At 45.3% G+C, this 17893-nt stretch overlaps 1 protein-coding gene across 2 annotated transcripts; it reads left to right on the top strand.

Annotated features, from left to right (window-relative positions):
• The first annotated feature begins 370 nt into the window (after positions 1–370).
• On the top strand, positions 371–17033 carry RCC1L (RCC1 like). 2 transcript variants are annotated; one of them, XM_074845114.1, is made up of 11 exons: positions 371–744; positions 1576–1705; positions 4186–4314; positions 5190–5256; positions 6371–6422; positions 8625–8709; positions 9709–9890; positions 11348–11432; positions 12463–12636; positions 13933–14018; positions 15626–17033. In XM_074845114.1, exons 1-11 carry the CDS (start codon positions 445–447, stop codon positions 15701–15703), a joined length of 1368 nt encoding a protein of 455 aa, XP_074701215.1. In that variant the 5' UTR covers positions 371–444; the 3' UTR covers positions 15704–17033. The 2 variants fall into 2 exon arrangements, with proteins under 2 accessions (XP_074701215.1, XP_074701216.1); XM_074845115.1 differs by lacking the exon at positions 4186–4314.
• Positions 17034–17893: the final 860 nt, after the last annotated feature.

The following is a 17893-nucleotide window of genomic DNA, read 5'->3' as shown; positions in this document are numbered from 1 at the left end:
CAGGTGGCCCAGGGCCTGCCAGGGCTTCCCATGGCTGAGGACACGGGTCCCTCCTGCCCTGATGGAGGGCCGCCATGTCAGGAGGCCAGCGGCCACCACAGCACGGCCAGCGCCGATGGGGTGTGGGGGTGGGTCCGGGTTAGTGTCTGGGTGTGGATTTCAGTTTGGGTTTGCATTTCCCAAAAGGGTCCGGGTGTAGGCTTGTGTCTAGGTTTGGGTTTGGGTATAAGTCTGGGCCTAACTCTGGGCTGAGGCTGGGTCTGGGGTTAGATTTAGCTGGCGGCGCGGGCCTGGACGGGGCAGCGGCCGCTCTCTGCCCGGCCGTGCGTGACGGCGCTGCGCATGCGCAGGGGGCGGTGAGCGGCGCGCGGCCCCCGCCCGCGCGGGGTCGCAGGTGAGAGGTCGGCAAGATGGCGGCGGCCTGAGGGGCGCGGGCGGGCGGCGATGTGGCGGGCTCTGAGGGGAGCGCGGCCGCCGAGGGGAGCGCGGCCGCCGCCGGCTCTCCGCAGGGGCCTGGCCAAGCCGGCGGGTCCGCAGAGCGTCCGGCAGCTGAGAGAGGCCGAGGAGGCCGCGCCGGTGTTCCAGTACGCGGGGAAGGCGGCCAAGCGGAAGGACCGCGTCTTCGTGTGGGGCTTCTGCTACTCGGGCGCCCTGGGCGTCCCCAGCTTCGTGAAGCCGGACGTGGGCTGGAAGAAACCGCGGCGGATCCAATCCACACCCTACCGGCTGGAAACGGAGGAGAAGGTGAGCCCGGGGCGGCGGTTCCGTTTTCTCCCGACAGGGTGACGCTGGCGTTGAGTCGCCAACATCGGTGCCCCTCTGTCCGGGCCGGTTAGTCCTGGCGGGATTCTTCCCTCAGTTTTGAAATGCGTTAAGTAATCGGACTTAAAGACTTTGCCGCGGTGCTTTTTTTTTTTTTTTTTTTTTAATTGTTACAGCGGTATTAATCAGGATTATTTTGATATAACTACAGTAGCATGCGATTTGGAAAATACAGATCTATATTCTTTTGTCAGAGACCATTTATCAGAGAAAACAGGCCTTGTTTTCAGTGTCTTTCACAGCTGCTCTCACCTTGATGAAATTGGAAGCTTGATTGAAAATCATGTTATTCATTTGTCTGCATGTTTCAGTCATTATGTTCTGCCATCCAGTTCAAAGAAGGTCAGAGTTTTTATACTGGGCTTTTTTTTTGGCAAAAGGAGTAAAACAGAGGAACGTTATTCTCTTAATATATCTCTGTGTTTGTTTTTTTTTCTCTACTGCTCTTGCAGATCAGCAAATAGGTCTTCCTGTTGTGTTTGAATGAGTCCAAAATAATGCAAAAATAAAAATGTAGGCACACAAAAACAAAACTCTGAGGCAGTAATGTTGGACTTGAGTTTACACCATTGTGCTTGTCACTGAAGAGTGTTCAATCATTTTTGCAGAGACTATAGACACCATGAATTTGGGCCATATTTGGATCTAGCTTAATGAAGGATGAATGCTGATGAACAAATAGCGTGGGGTGAAACTTGTTTTCCTAAGCTATAGTTTATATCTGAATGTTGTGGTTTTTGTTTGTCTTCAAAGATATCCTCTGCTGCCTGCGGTTATGGATTCACGCTGCTGTCCTCTACAACCACGGACATCACCAAAGTGTGGGGCATGGGGCTTAACAAGGATTCCCAGCTTGGATTCCAGAGAAGCATAAGAGATCGAAGTAAGGATTGAAGTGTTTTAAAGATTTACAGGGGGGCACTACAGGACATGTGTGTGGGAAACCTGGCATTAGAAGGCATGAAAAGTGTCCAGGAGACTTTGATGCAAAGTGCAGGGCTGTGTAGTTTGGTTTTTTTAAATAAGTTTTTTTGGTGACTGAATTGTGGTTTTGTGTGCTTTGTAATTGGTCAGAGTATGCATCCATTCTGTGCACTGCACCCACATTCTTGTCTGAGGTAACTAAAATCTAAGTAGCTATTTATCCTGTAGAACTGTGTGTATATTGGTTAAGGTGTTGCTTTAAATCTCTATAGTTTGATAGTAGGCAATGTAGTGGACTAGTTAAAATTATTCTGGCAAGATAGTTAGCTCGCTTCTGTTGACTTCGCTCCTACGAACTAATTTCCTTTCCCGCAGAGATCTTTTTATACAGTCAGTGGAGATTTTTGTGAAGCTGTAGGGGTTTTGTATTTTAGTACCAAATTGCATTTTGAAGGAAAAAACATGTTACTCAGTCATTCTGTCTTACACCAGGCTCTCAAACGCATTTAAACACATTTAAGATGATGATTTCTGTGCAGAACATTGCCACCTTCTACCTAAAATGGATAGAAAAAACACAAACTTACTTCCCTTATAGAATGGCTGTCTCTGTTTGAAAACATTCCTCCATAAACAATTGGGGAAAAACATGTTAAAAGCAGTTTTTTTCTTTATAGTCTATAAAAGCACAATCCATTAAGGTATGGTGCACCTGATACAGGCAAAAGATTAAACTTTGTGGAGAAGCAAAAGAAAATTGCAGCTGCTATGCAGAATGCTGGAGTTTACAGTGGTGCATCGCTGCTACCACACTGTCCAAAAGTGTGTGTGTGCTTAAACAGCAGCTGCAAAATGAAGGGTCCACAGAAGCCTCCACTCACTTCTGCTTTTAAAGGTTTCAGCTCCTACTCTGTCTTAGTTCTGTGCATGCTGACGTCTCGGGAGTATCTTACTATTTTCTTGTTTTTCATCTGACCTGCAGATTATTTTTGCCAGAGAATCCAGCAGTAGGTTAAATAGTTTTGCAGTTCAAGCCCCTCTAAGTAAGAAAGCGTTCCGTGTTTGGTAGGATCTGTTGAAAGTCTGGTGCAGATCGGTGGGATTGCTACTGCTCCATATTTAACTTCCCACAGACAAGCTTCCTGTTGGATGTGCAGCTCATTACTCAGTTTTATAGACTTACTTTGGTACCTGCTAGTTCCAGCACTGTGCCCCTGTAGATGCTTTGTTTCCAGGGGAATTTGCAATCCTCTGACTTACAGATGATTGTATTTCATGCTCTAACTTCAGCTGTTTCTAAGCTAAACTACTAATATTTTACTCTCACCCTCCTCTTCCTTAGCCACCTCATTGCCTCTCTTCTCCAAAATCCCTCAGATGTCAGTGACGATTGCCACAGATCCCAGTAGCTTGTGTCACTCTGCTGGAAGGAACAGAGAGAGAGGAAAAGTTTTTTGCTTTGCAGTGACTTCCATGTCTCCTTAGACAGATACAAACGTTGCTGCCTTTCAGTTCTGCTGTATTGCGTGGCAGGCTCCCACCATTCTTGTGACGCCTGTCCTTGCATCAAGTAGTGTCTTACTGTAAAAGGGTACGTGTAGACTTTCTGGGTTTGTTTTAATTGAAAGCAGTGAGAACTTGTTAAAGCACTGCTGCATGTGAGCAGAATACTGCTTTGGGTCCTCTGGGATTTGATTTCACTTGTTAGAGTGGCTTTCTTTGATATCAAAGCTTTTTATCTTCCCTTAACCTTTTCCCTAGTACTGATTTATGTTTTGCTGTTCTTTTTTTCATTTTTTTTCCCCAGTGGACAGTAACTGATTATATATTCTTCAAGTTACTAAATCTTTTTTTTCTAGTACAGCCTGTCATTTTCTTTCGCAAACGTTAGATCTGTTATCCCCTATGGAGCCAAGTTAGCTAATGTTTCTTGCATTTGTTTTTTCTGAAAGGTCTTTTAATCTACTGTTCTTTAAATATGAAGCCCTAAGATTTTTTTGTTCACCTTTCATGCTGTCTTTTTGTGATAGCTGCTATTGTATCTTGTTTGCAGTATCCCCCATTGCACAGAGTACTTAGTTTGTGCTTGGTGTTAAGCTCTCTAGTAATCCAGCCTTATTCACTGAAGTTGTTGAACACATGGCCGAAAGCCCCAGTTTCTCAGTTCTGTCCACCTGAAGCCTTAATAACATTCAGGTATGGTGGCTTTTTGATTAGGCAGTGATTACTGGCTTCAACCATCCTTACGGCTTTTAACTTCTTCCCCCCCAACGATGAATCCCAGTCAACCTTTTACTTTGGTTAGTATCTTGGCTTTCTAAAATATATCTACTTTTGTAACAAAATAGAGATGAGCGTGCATCAGCAGGATGGGCAAATATATGATGAATTTGCTTTGTGGAAGCTACTGACTTTTAATATTTCTCTCTCTTCTGTAAGCTAAGGGCTATGAGTATGTCTTGGAACCATCTCCAATTCCATTGCCACTGGAGAAGCCACAGCAGACTCGAGTCTTGCAGGTGTCCTGTGGGAGAGCCCATTCCCTGATCCTGACAGATAGCGAAGGAGGTATAGTATCAGTTGTGCTGCTGACAAGGGATACCTGACTATGCTTTTATTAAAAGCTCCGAAAAGATTGTCTGCTGTCCTTTAGAACTAGACCCCAGATGGGCTGTCTGCTATGTCGATGTCACGCAGGTAGCTGTTGGCCTTTCTGGATTGCTCCCGGCAGAGAGCCCTGAGCTGATAACTGTGTGTTGAGCTCTGCTTGACTCAAGCTGTAAATGTGTTGGAAGCTTTTTCTCTGCAAGTGTTGCAAAATATATGAATTGTTTATCTAGCCCAAGGCCTTGTTTAAGTGTAGCCTATTTGTCTTGTTCAGTCAGACGTGTTTTTGAATTCAGTTTTGGATGGCTGTGCCAATACTCCTGTGTTACTTTCCCCTTGAAGCCCCAGAGTGCTACCTTTATAAAAGCGATTAATTAATAGGCCTTTATACAGAAGATCCTGTGTTTGAATTGTGCCTCCACATCTCTGAATTCTCTGGTACAGTGGCTTCAGTGCTGTGCTGAGCGATCCAGTGCTGCTTATCAGTGGGTGAGCTGGTTGGTTGGTTGATTTAACGCTCCTCTGGGAGCGCTGATCTATTTCTGAGTCTCCTTGGCAACGGCAGGATGAACTAGGCAATTACTGAAAAACAGCCAATGGCCTCCAGGTACCGCTACTGTGCCTGCAACAATATCACTGGGATATTGTTGACAGAAATGGATTCAGTCACTTGAATTTAAGTGGACTTGGTTTGAAGAAAGCTTATGCCAATTTTTACAGTACTATGTTCCACCTTTTATACTGAGGACCTCATGAAAATGTTTTGTGTACCTGAAAAGAGGCTTTCAGGGGATTGGACAGTAATAAAACTAGTGCATTGTATCATTGTTTTTCAGTTTTCACAATGGGGAACAATTCTTATGGACAGTGTGGCCGGAAGGTTGTTGAAGATGAAACTTACAGGTGAGAATCCAAAGATCCTGAACTTCTGTAATGTTAAGAACGTAACTGCATGAAAACAACCCTACAGCAAAGCCTGGAGGTGGGAAACATCTGGTAGTATAAGGACACCATTTAAGATTGAGGAGCCTGAGAACAGGGTTCTGTGCTGCAGGCGTCATATAAAACCAGGCTGGGCACTAGCACTCTTCTCACCACGTTCACAAAAGACAAAGATGTCAGCATGTGACAGATTTCGCAGGGCATAGTGAGAAAACCCAACCTTCATAAATTGCTTGAGGTAATAGGTGTTAGTAGTTGGTCTTTCTCCCTTTAGCCTCTCAGAGTGCAAGTGCTATTTCTGAGGGTGTTAGAAATGCCATTTAATGATGAAAGAGACATCCTTTTGTTGAATCTCTTTGTTCTGACTGCCTTTGAATCTGTAGTGCTTCTCCTTTACAAGCTTTTTGTGGGCCACACCAAAGCATATTCTTAAAATGCTCTGTAAGATAGTAGTGATGTAAGTGGATAGTGGGAATATGTTGAAAGCTACTGATCCCCTGGCAGGGCCTAGAAGAGATCTTGCTCATTGCACTATCTGTGATCCACAAGACTTGGCCTGTGGAGTTTAAGAAAATAGCTGTAATTTAGCTAGCTTTTTTTTTTGCCTTGATACTGGAATTTAGTCATTGGAGTGTTCAGAATTCCTGTTTTTGTGAAAGAATGATGTGGATGTTAACACTACACTGTTTGTGCTCTGGGATATCTGGTTAATCTCTGGTTAAGTCTAGTGTTTCTGTAGGTGCTGCAGTATTATCTAGTGTCTGTGCTCATTCTAAACTAGGGGACATGTTTGAGGATTGCTCCCACCCCCAATTCCCATGAGAGGTTATATTTAAAAAGTGACAGTTCTTAACTTCTTAAATAAGAGAATGCAAAATGTCTTTCCTTCTTTGTGCAGTAATTTTACAGGAACTATGCTCTTTGAATATATTAGAGAACATGTGAAAGAATCTCTCTTGTAATAGCTAAGTGGCTTTCAGTAAAGACAGGTCTACCTTCATGTTTTTTGGTTGCAATCCTCTCAAATCCTCTCTGTTGCCTTTTCTCTTCTCGGTGGTTGTTTGGTGGTGTCCAGTGAAAGCCATCTAATTCATCAGCTGAAGGAGTTTGACAGCAGAGTTGTTCAGGTAAGAGGATCATCCGAACTGAATTCTGAAGGTGGATTGAAAACTGGCACAATAGCTGAGGGTGTTGGCTCGAAGACTAGTTGAATGCCAGTAACTAGTGCTGTATCCCAGGGGTCAACACTGGGTCCGATCCTTTTCATTTTCACTGATGATCTGGATGGTGGGGCAGAGAGTTGCAGATGACAGAGGACTGGGAGGAGCAGCTGATACACCAGAGGGTGGTGCTGCCATCCAGAGGCTGGAGAAATGTCACAAAGCTCAGCAAGGGAAGGGAGGAACAGCCCCAGACACCCCTGTATGCAGAAAAGGCCCTGGGGGTCCTGGTGAGCACTAAGCTGACTGTGGAGCCAGCAGTGTGCCCTTGCTGTAGAGAAGGCAAACGGTATCCTGGGCTGCATTAGTGTTGCCAGCAGGTCAAGGGAGGTGGTCCTTCCCTTTTACTGAGCACTGGTGAGGCCACACTCAGACTACTATGTCCATTTTTGGCTTCCCCAGTACAAGAGAGACATGGACATACTGGAGAGAATCCAACAAAGGACCATTAAGGCCATGAAGGGACTGGAGCATCTCTCCTGTGAGGAAATGCTGAGAGAGCTGGGACTGTTAGCCAGGAAAAGAGAAGGCTGCGGGGTGTGTCTTGGCAGTGTGTACAAATACCTGAAGAGAGGGGTGCAAAGAGGAGAGAGCCAGGTTCTTTTCAGTGGTGCCCAGTGACAGGACAAGAGGCAGTGAGCACAAACGGAGACACAGGAGGTTCCCTCTGAACATCAGGAAACACTGAGCACTGACACAGACTGCCCAGAGAGGTTGTGGAGTTTCCCTCCTTGGAGATATTCAAAAGCCACCTGGATGTGGTCCTGGACAGCTGCTGTAGGTGACCCTGCTTGAGCAAGGCGGTTGGACCAGATGACTTTCAGAGGTTCCTTCCAAACTCAACCTGTCTGTGATTCTGTAATGAAAAAAAAAAAAAAAAATTGGTATACAAATCATTCAGTTGAAGCTCTTTGGAAGGGCAAGGTGATCTGCTGTGTGGTTTCTTACAAAAAACAGAAGGTGGCATTTTGCTCCATGCCTCTGCAGAGCAGTTAAAGGCAATGCAGGGTTTGAACTTACTGAAGAATTTTGGAAGTGCCAATGCAGCTTTTGTTTGCACAGCAGTGAGGTCATTCTGATGCCTCATCCCTTCCTGTCCTGATTTCCTGCTCTTGTTCCCCTTTGTCACTTTTGTATCGCTTGGGAACTGTTTTATTTTGAATTTTATCTTCCCTGTTTCAAAAGTGACCTGTGAGACTGTCCCTAGGGCAGGTTTCTAGGAGAGCGAGGGGCTGCGGGGCAGCAGAAACGCCACTGAGTCTGCACATGGCTGCAGCATTTCCGGGCACCGGAGCAGTTTGCTGGTGTCTGTGCCGCTGTAGCAGAGCTCTGTGGGCAAACATTGCTACTGTTCCATGCAGCATCCTAGAAAGCAAAGGTCATTCATTTAGGTCCACATGGTGAGAGTGTGTCGTGGTACGTCCTAATGATGTTTTGAATTAGGCTTGTAAACTTCTGTTTGGATTTTTCATTATTTTTTTCAAGGGGGTTGAATAACCAGGTTGGTACCTGGTTGTACTTTGATGACAAAGTTATGTGCTTAATATTCTTGGTAGTCACTTTCTTAACTTGTGGATTAAATCCCTTTAATATTTGACTAATTTTTAATGTCTGTTTTTGAAGATCCTGGCTTTAATTCCTGCCAAGCCTGTGGCAGATATGATTGCTAGTTCAACATAAATGTCACTTTGAGAACAGATGTGTTCCTAGAGCGCTTACATGGCAAAGAATCAATAGCAGTTTGTAGCTGGCGTTGAACGCCATGTGGTAGCACTCTGGGAAGGGAGATCTCTTATTTACTCTTTGCTGTTTTATTGTGTTGTGCTGTTGAGTTGAGCCTTGTGTTAACTAGGCCTTGTTTTGGATCTTGGAAAAAAATGTACTGCAGCATCACTTTCCACAAAGAAAATTCTGCTGTTTTCTGTGCTGTATCGTGCTGTTCTTAGCCTTCCCTGTATGTACAGCTGTGTGATGGGTGAGAAGGGTCAAAATCCGAACTGATGGGCATTGTAGATGTTCATTGCTCAATTTGGCTGCCAGTAATGCTTTATTAAATCGATTCTGAACACATAGCCTTTTCTGACCAGCTGACTTTTTGTTTGTGTGCAGGTTGTGTGTGGGCAGGACCACAGTCTGTTTAGAACCAAGAAGGGTGCGGTCTATGCGTGTGGATGGGGAGCTGATGGACAAACAGGTAGGAGCGTTGCAGTGAACTGATGACTGTGGCAAGCCGTCCTAATTCAGAGCTTGCGATGGATATTTGTCGTGCATGCGTGGACAGAAAGGGACTGGTGTGTGCAGCTATGTGCAGATGTTCTCAATACTTTTGTGTAACCAAACTGAGACAAACCAGTTCACTTTTAGAGGGGCTGTAGGATGGCACGCTGGCAATCCAAGCATGCAATCTGAGGAGAACATGTCTACTGTTTAAAGCTTGTGAGGGCATGTGGCAGTGACAGGGGAAGGTTAGCTCCCTGGTTCTGTGCAGGCTTTGCCTTCCTGATTCTCATTTCAGGGTCTGTTTTGCTTCTTGCTCCTTTTGAACTGACAGAGACCTTTGGTGGCTACTGCTGTCTTACATGGGTCATTGGCCAGGCCCTTTTTCTGGTGGCTTCTGCTGTCAAAGAACTTCCTCACAGTCCTACCAACTGTTTAGTCCTTCTGCCGCTCCTGAAGCTGGGTTCTTCCCATGGTTCTCTTGTGCGGACACACTGTAGCCCATCTTGTTTCTGGCCTCTTTTCAAGGCAGCTCTGTGTCATGTAAAGTGTTTGCTTCCCAGACTCTTTTGCCACTTCTGATGTTGTCTAAACTGATTGCAGTGTGCTGTCACTGATGGCTCTCCTTGCAGAAGACGGGATGTGGCCAGTTTGTGAAACTTTAGCTCTGTTGGGATATCTGCCTAGCTTGGTTACTGCTCTCTCCAACACTTTGGTCCATGCAGACAAGAGAGATGAGACTGTCCCAGGTGTGATTGTATAAAGCTGTTTTGTACTCTAGAGAGGTAGCTTTGACTAGTAGAACTGTGTTTGTGACTCCTTGTCCATTGAAGCTGGTAGTTAAGAGATACAGACAGAAAGATTTCTTCTGGAGGAAGGGTGATTGGGTTATAACATGACAAAACGGTCCCGTGTAGGCTTTAAAAACAGTCTTGGAAAAAAATTCTTCATCATCTCTCTGCTTTTTTCCTTTCAGGTCTTGGACACTACAACATCACCAGTGTTCCTACTAAGCTACGTGGTGACATTGCTGGAGTAAACATTATCCAGGTCTCTTCCTATGGGGACTGTTGTCTGGCTGTTTCAGATGAAGGAGACGTCTTTGGTTGGGGAAATTCAGAATACTTGCAGTTAGCATCTGTCACAGAAACCACACAGGTCAGTCAGCCTGGGGGCGTGTTTTTACATGTTTCAGTTCAGCTGCTGCTCACAGAGTTAACAATTACACACTTGTCCCTGCTCTGGGCTCTTTTGACAGCGGTATAAATCAGTATAAACTAACACCACTAGCAGGCTGGTTTTACTTATACTTACAAAACCAATCTGCCTGAAATGTTTGTATAGCTTTAGGGCAGTATGTTTCCCAGCTATTGATAGGCAAAGGCTTGTGTCACCTTACCCTAGTTTAGTCTGTTATAAAGGAAGAGTACACCCCATGTTCTTCTTTCCCCATCACATGGACTTTGCACCAAATTGAGATCCAGCTTGAGTGCTTGTGCTGGTTACAGGACAGGAATTAGTCTTTTGGCTGGCTAGTCTAAAATTTCGAGTGGTCCTTTGAGCATGGTGCTGGTACAGATGACCCTTGGAAGTCCCTTCCAGTCAACCTGTATGTTGGTGAATTTTTCACGAACAACCTTAGTAGGTTTATAGCCAAGTCCTAAACAAATCTCAGTGTCTCAACAGGTAAAAGGTTTTTGGAGCAAACTTCTCTGGGGCAGAAATGTAGTGCTGACTTGACACAGCATTGTAGTACTGAGGTAATTAAGCAGATGGTCTCCTCTTACAGTTAGTGTAGGAAATGGAGTCAGAGAATTAATTAATTCTCAAGCTATTCTTGGCAGAAGGCTAAGAGCAGACAATTGCATTAGTATGGCTTTAGTAAAACACGTACCTTTGTTTCCCATGCCTTTCCTGATGTATCCTTAATGAAGGACTAATTACAGATATCCATAAGGCCTGAAGACAATGACCAGGTTAAGTAGTGTAGGTGGTTTCCTGGCTGGGTGTTCAGTGAAGGTCAGAGGGGTCTGAAATGGATGAAGGGCATGTTTGCCAAAGCGGGAGTTTTAGGTACAATATCAATAAAGTCCAAATTGTGGTAAGCAGAGCTGGATATTATCTGTGAAATCCGAGGCCACTGTTTACATGTGTTAAGCTGTGTAGGTTTCTGTTGTGTTGAACTGTACCAAATAAGAAGGATTATCTTTGAGTGATTTTTCCCTAGTATGTTCAGAAATGCCAAAGCAGACCAAATTTTAGTGATCTTGTCCATTGTGAAAACTTGCAAGTGTGCTCGCTTACTGACTTGCCCATTGTCTGACTCAGAGCCAGGGATATAAGCAGGTGTTAAGCGTTCCCAGCTTTGTTGCCACGCATGTAAGCTTTCCAGTGGGTAACTTTTTCCACTTTGTCCGCACTCTCAGCCTTAATGAATTTCATGTAGTTTTTTTAATCTTGGGAATTGCATTTGTTCCTTTATTCAGGCAATAAAGGTTGTCTGTGTCAGGAATTCAGTGTATGTAAGCTCTAACCAGAACTAGAGGACAAGTTATGAATGGTGTCTGGTTTGCAGTTTACCTTGTCTCTAACAACTCTCTTGCAATCTCATACAGGTGAATGTTCCCAGACATTTGCCATTCAAGATTGGGAAGGTGAAGGAGGCTGCGTGTGGAGGGACTGGCAATATTGTGCTTACGGGTGAGTTCGCTTTTGCAATTGTCCTCTTTAGTGCATGGCCATCATGGAGCAAACATCTTGTTTACTGGAAACAGGGAAGTACTGTCATGAGGAAAGCTGGGAGGATTTAAGAATGTACCAGGGGGTTATTTTCACTAGCTGCAGAGCATTACTTCCAGTATGTGCTGTCGTGAGCACTTACGCAAACTAGAACAAGAGCATGGTTGCTGCCTCTGGTTCTGATCTCGTTTGTTGATCACACAGGCTGTGCGTGGCCTATAATGGAGATGGATAAAGGGAGGAAGTAGAGCACTTGAGAGAAAGAAGAGACCCTCAGACTGAATATAAATCTGACATGTAGATAAATCTTGATAAACTAGGTTGGAAAGCAGAGAGTTCTGAGAACAGTGAAACTCTGCAGCAGGCTTCTTGGTGAATGCTGCTTTGGATTGCCAGTGGCCAGGGGAGCACAGCTTGAAAGTCACTGAGTAAAGGAGTGAGGTAGAGGATTGTACTACTTTTATGAAGGATTGTCTCAAGGAAGACAATCATATGTATGATGCGGTTGTTGTAATGACAAGACGTTTGAGCTTCTAGCATGAAGGGAGCAGAGCTAGCAGACATGGCAACTTACTCTGTCTTCCAGTGTCCAGCTGCTGCCTTTCCCAGGCACCCAGTTTAGGGCAGAACGCCAGGCAGAGCACCTAGCCTACTGCTGGTTTGGCCATGCCTCAAAGGAAAAAGCGGTGATAATAAAACACTCAACCTCTGTCCCATCAGTCAGTAAGCCGAAGTATTTTATCCAGCCCACACTGTGTTGGCGTTATTTCCCCATGAAAGTTTTGCCTGTGAAGCTTGATCTGCTTGCACAGCTTAGGAAAAAATAAGGCATTTGGATGGGAATGCATTGTTTGCAAACTAAATAATCAAAAGGTGCTAGACTGCTCTGGGGAAAAGGAAAATATCCCTTTGGATCTGATTAACTTGTGGTCATGGTATGAATTTCACAAGCACAGACTTTCTTACAGAATGTGTTCTTATTGTAATACAGAAGAAGGAAATGTTTTTGTCTGGGGATATGGAATTCTTGGGAAAGGACCAAACCTAATAGAGACAGCAGTGCCAGAGATGATCCCACCCAGCCTTTTTGGCTGCTCAGACTTCAATCCGGACATCCGTGTTGCTCACATTCGCTGTGGACTCAGCCAGTTTGCGGCACTTACAAGTAAGTTTCTAGTCCTACTGTCATGGAGAAGTCACATTGTCGTATTATTGGCAGTTAAAAGAAAACAAAAAGCACCCGTCTTTCTTTAAACTTAAAGCACACTGGAATGCAACAGGAGGGATGGGTAGCACATTTACAGGTGTCAGCATGGCTTCTAACATAGTTACTGCACTAACTTGTGCTTTAATTAAGAAAGTGTTATTCTTCTAAAGCAAACAAAAACTTTCTCTCAAACAGGAAACCTGGGATGTTTTTTTCATTTCCTTGTACAGAATAAGTCGGTCAGTTGCACTTTAGAAGCAGCAGGAATTTGTGGTAAACGAACAAACCAAAACTGATTTAAAACCAGAGCTGAGTGTCAGGGTTTTTTGGCTCTTCTGACCAACTGAGTTAGCAATCAGATGGGAAGACCTACACATTTAACATGCAAAGGGTATGATACACCCTGTACTTGATACCAGCGTTTAAAGGGTTTTGAATTTGACAGTCACTTAAAAATGGGCAGCAGAGGGCAGCACCACAGAAAACCCACATGCTTGGTAGCAAAAGTGATAGTTTGCTAATGAAAAGTGCCAGGTGCCAACGTGCTCGGTCTTTCTGGGAGAAGTGGTCTGTGTGACACTATCATTCTGGTTACAGGGGGCTTGTAACTGGTCTCCCCCTGGTATTCAGGAAGTGTTAGAAACTGTTCTGATTACATTGTACTTACAGATGTTGTTTTGGTTGTCTCTACTGTGGGGCTGATCTGAACACTTCTGAGATCTACATGTTTTGCTGAGGAGCTTAAAACTCTTCAACTCTGAACACAAGTTTTTTTCTTTTCCCCAGTTGTCATTAGAAGGTCACTCTGTCAGGCAGCTGACTAACCAGTCCCCAGGTGACAGCTTAGGACAGGTTTCACTGCCTTGCTTACCCAGTTTGCTGTGCTGATAGCTGATGTGGGTCAGCTGTAATTGTCTAACTTCCAACATAAATGATTCACTTCACCACAAATGATTCCCTGGAATCTCTTCTGCTGCACTTGTTCTTCAAATAAAATTCCAAAGCAAGAGCTGTAAGAGGGGAAAGCAAAGACTTGTGCTCAGGACTTGCTGCTTGTCCTGCTCATTAGGCATAATTTTCCCCAAGCACAAGCACATTTATTGTACTTGGAACTAAACTTGGTGGCTTTCATACTGCATGTATAGCCCTTTATGCTCCCAGAAGCACTGTAGCTGCCACACTTGCCAGCATCACAAATAGAATTCTTCCTTTTTAATGACTCTGTCCTATTTTATTCTTTTTTTCCCTGTACAGACAGAGGAGAACTGTTTGTATGGGGCAAGAATCTAAGAGGGTGCCTGGGAACTGGAAGAATGGAAGACCAGTATTTCCCATGGAGGGTAAGGATGGCAGTGTTAAGGCCAAGAGTATATTCTTTAGTCTTTGTTATCCTGAGGGCAAGAAACATGATTTGCCATGTAGTTTTGTTGAGTAATTTTGAAAGAAGTGGAAGCTTAAGATGACTGTAGAAGTGCTTTGATTTCCAGAGGTCCTTGCATAACCTGCTTAGGGATGGAGGTATTCAGTAATTTTTTTTAGTCTGCTATTTCAGTACCGATTTCAGATCCCAAAGCGACATCTGGTGCTGTGCCATTAAATCTGAACTGTTCTTATCTCCCTTCTGTCCACAGTTACCTGCTACCCCTTACTGCCTCTTTCCTCCCCTTCTAACCTGCACTTCACTTTTGCACGTGCTGCAGAGAAAACCGCCAGTATTGGTCATCTGTGACCCAAAATTAGGTGAACGTTTTGGTCATGGTGATCAGACTGTAGTGGCAGCAGATCCACATAGCAGCGGGCTTCCTTCCCCTGCTCCTCTTCCAAGTCAAGCAGCTGTGGTGGTGGGGCACTGGACTGACTGTAGTTACAGTAGGAGAACCTTAGCCACTGAACTGTTTTCATAGCTGTTTCGTAACGCTTCCAGTTCCACTCCCTTCTCTCAGATGGCTCCGAGAGCCAGACTCTGTGGGTGTAGAAGAGTCTTTGGCTCTGGAGTTCAGCACTCAGCCTAACAGATGTTCCCAGTCTCCATGAAGGCCAAGTAGGAGAGGAGGGAGGCAATCAGTTGGACCACCCTGGAGTCCCTTTCCATGTGTCTGAACTTGCAGTGGATGTGTTTCTTTAGCATGCTTTCTCCTCCTTTTAAAAATGAACAAAAAAAGACTAACTTTGTAGCGTTTGCCTAAAATCACACTGCTGTGGCTGAGTGGAGTTTCTGAATTCACCAAGCGTGGCATGTCCAGGTTTCCCTCGGTGTGGACATTGAGGGTTATGCTCCCTTGAACAGCCAGCTCCTGTCTGACGCTAGTACAGCAACATACCACAGCAAGGGCAGTTACGAGGACGTTTGTCTGTGACCTCCTGCCCTAGAACTAGCCATTTCTCCTCTCCCTTACCTCTAAGGAAAAACTTGCGTTTGTGGCCTCTGCTTTCCTTGAGTTTGAAATCAGTTTTAAGTGAAAGAGCTGTAACTGCACTGAGTGAGCTGGGTCTGCTCAGCATCAAAGCAAAAACTGCCTTAGGCTAAGCTGAGCTTTTGCCTTGTTCCAGTCCTTGCCCATGAGAGAAGAGGCAAATCCTTGTGGTGCTTGGGCAAATCCTCTTCCTGCTGTCCGGATTACGCTCTGTTTGGTCATGCTGTTTCTGCTGCTGAACAGATGGGCTGAGGCTACAGTCTCCTCACTGTCTGCTAGTGAGCCCTCTCTTTCTGTCCTTCCAAAGGTTTATGCGCTTCTGTGAAGGGGGAAGGGGAATATTTCACAGCTCGATGCACAAGCATGTCTGGTGCTGAATCTTGCTTTCTCTGGGTTTTCAAGATGGCACTTTCATTGGTACAAGTCCCTGTGAAACCAGCTGGCATGTTAAGCAGAAGGAGGATGAGAAATAGGAAGTATCGGGGGCAGAGTACCAGCTTGAGAAATAATCCACTCTTGTGTGTCTGATCCAGGTGACTGTACCCGGTGAGGTGGTGGATGTTGCCTGTGGAGTTGATCATATGGTAAGCATGGTTAAGTCTTTTACCTAGTAATATTGCTGGGCCTCAGCACGGTGCTAACAAGATGGGGGGACTTGTTGACGAGCTTCTTGGAAAGGAAGACTCATTCCATGAAGGCAAGGAGTGACTGTGAGCAGAGACAGCCATAGCAGTGCCCGGGTGCGTTGTCACCTCTGCATCGTTGAAACGCTCCGGCCTGGCTCCAGGAAGGAAGTACGTTCCCTGAAGAGAGTGGAAATGCAAGAAGTGCTCTGGCACATTCATGATGAGCTCCTGAAGAGCCTGAGGCCCAGCCCAGAGCTGGTGAGTCCCTCTGTGCCTAAGGATGAGGAGCATCTTCCTCAGGGAAGACTGGCACGGGATGAAATCTGTAGCACAGGACACTCATTTATGGACGCTTTCCCTGTCACCAGCTCTGGGGTGTCAGCGTTGAGCTGAGCCAAACTATTTCTCAAGGGAAAGGTGTTTTTTTAATACCTATTTTTTATGTGGAAGAAAAGCCATGCTGGCGGTTGGAGTCCAGCACAGCTGCCCTTGGTGTCCAACCCCAGCTGCGCTCCGCACAGGCCGCTCTCCGTGCGGAAGCTGGGTGCGCAGCCCGTGGCCTTGGAGGCAGTGGTGTGCTCTCATCCCAGGCTGTGGCCAGCTTTCCCTGGGGGCTCTAAAGGCTGAACGCCCAAGGAATGTCTTCATTAAACTGGAAGAGTGAGAACCTGTGTGCAGGGTGAAAGTACTGTTAAGTAAGACAGCACGGAAAGATAAATCATAGGCTGTCTACGCTGCTGTTGCTGTGGACGGACAGATGGACAGTGACAGTAGCCAGCCTGGCCTACTTATGGAGGTAGGCTGGAAGCAAAGCTCCCTCTTAGCTCCCTGCAGGGTCAGTGCTCAGGCAGGGGATGTGAGCAGCACTCACTGCTCATCACCTACTTTTGTCTTCATGTGTTGATCACAAATCACTGCCTTTGATTTTTCTGGGGAGTCCCTGCACTCCTCCTGTCTCCAGGGGTATGGTGGCTCTCAGCTGCAAGGAGCCCTTTAAAATTAGCCAGGCTTTTAGGTAGTGCCTAGTAGGGGAAGGAGTCTTAATGGGCAAGAAGCAGAGCCTTGTTTCTCGATACCTTCTTAGCAGAGAAGTTGTGGTGAGCGCATTTAGGACATGGTAGGCTGATGGAGATGGGATGCAACAGCAGTACGTACCTGAATCTCACACTGAAGTGTGGGAAGCTGTCTCTTATGAAATACTCCAAACATCAGGCAGAGTTGTATTATTTCTCTCTGTGTGGCATACTTCTACTGTGTAAATTATTTTGGCAAAATCTGAGCTAATACAGTTTTAATAAAGTGATTATAAAGTCTTTATCAGTAGTAATGGGAATATTGTTGAGCTTGACTTCACACGTGATCTGCTGTGTCTTGCACTCTGCATTTAAACGAGCGTTTCTGTTCAGTGATGTGACAGGAAACCTCTTCCAAGTCAGCTGAGCCACCTCCACACCCACAGGACCGATGCCGTCGTAGGCAGGCACTGTACCCATGGACCCAGGGGACACTGCACACTCATATTTTGGCTCCATTAGCTGAAATTCTATATCAAATCTGTTGTGTAATTAGCAAAAGTTGGGGTAAACTCTACCTTGATGAAATAAGTGTTGAAGGACTCTACATAAAATACAGGAAAGGTGAAACAAAGTACACCGAGACAGAGACATATGAGTAGTTACTGTATAACAGGTATTGCCGTGGTGGGTTGAGGCAGAACAAGCAGTAAGCTACCGTTAAATTGTGGCAGACCTTCACTGCTGTGAATTGCCATTAAGTTAACTTTAATTTACACCTTATTCTACATGTAACGTGGGCAACTTGAGCTGCCCAGACATGTCTTGTTGGCCTTCTGGGAGTAGCTATGCACTTTTAACATGAGGAAGCTTATTAAAGCATTGAAAACCTATAAAAAGCTATGGTAAGGAAGGTGTTAGAGTTTCCTGTGTGGACGTGGCTGTTTGAGGAGGGCCGCACAGGATGGCTGGTTAGTGGGGGGAGCGCTGCGGGCTTTTAGCTGCTCTCGTTCACAACTGTTCCCTGATGCCACTTGGGGCTGGGCCTCTTGAAGAGCTGGGATGAGAATTAATGCCATGCCATACCTGGTTGTGTTGCACTCTTGCTGTGCAATAAATTGCAAAATCTGTGTGTTAATTAGATGCCAGCAAGGTCTTTAGC

Source organism: Strix aluco, chromosome 19 (genome assembly GCF_031877795.1).
Source record: "Strix aluco isolate bStrAlu1 chromosome 19, bStrAlu1.hap1, whole genome shotgun sequence".
NCBI classification, from domain to species: Eukaryota; Metazoa; Chordata; class Aves; order Strigiformes; family Strigidae; genus Strix; species Strix aluco.
The sequence above is the reverse complement of the archived record's forward strand: the minus strand, read 5'-3'. Positions and strand labels throughout refer to the sequence as shown.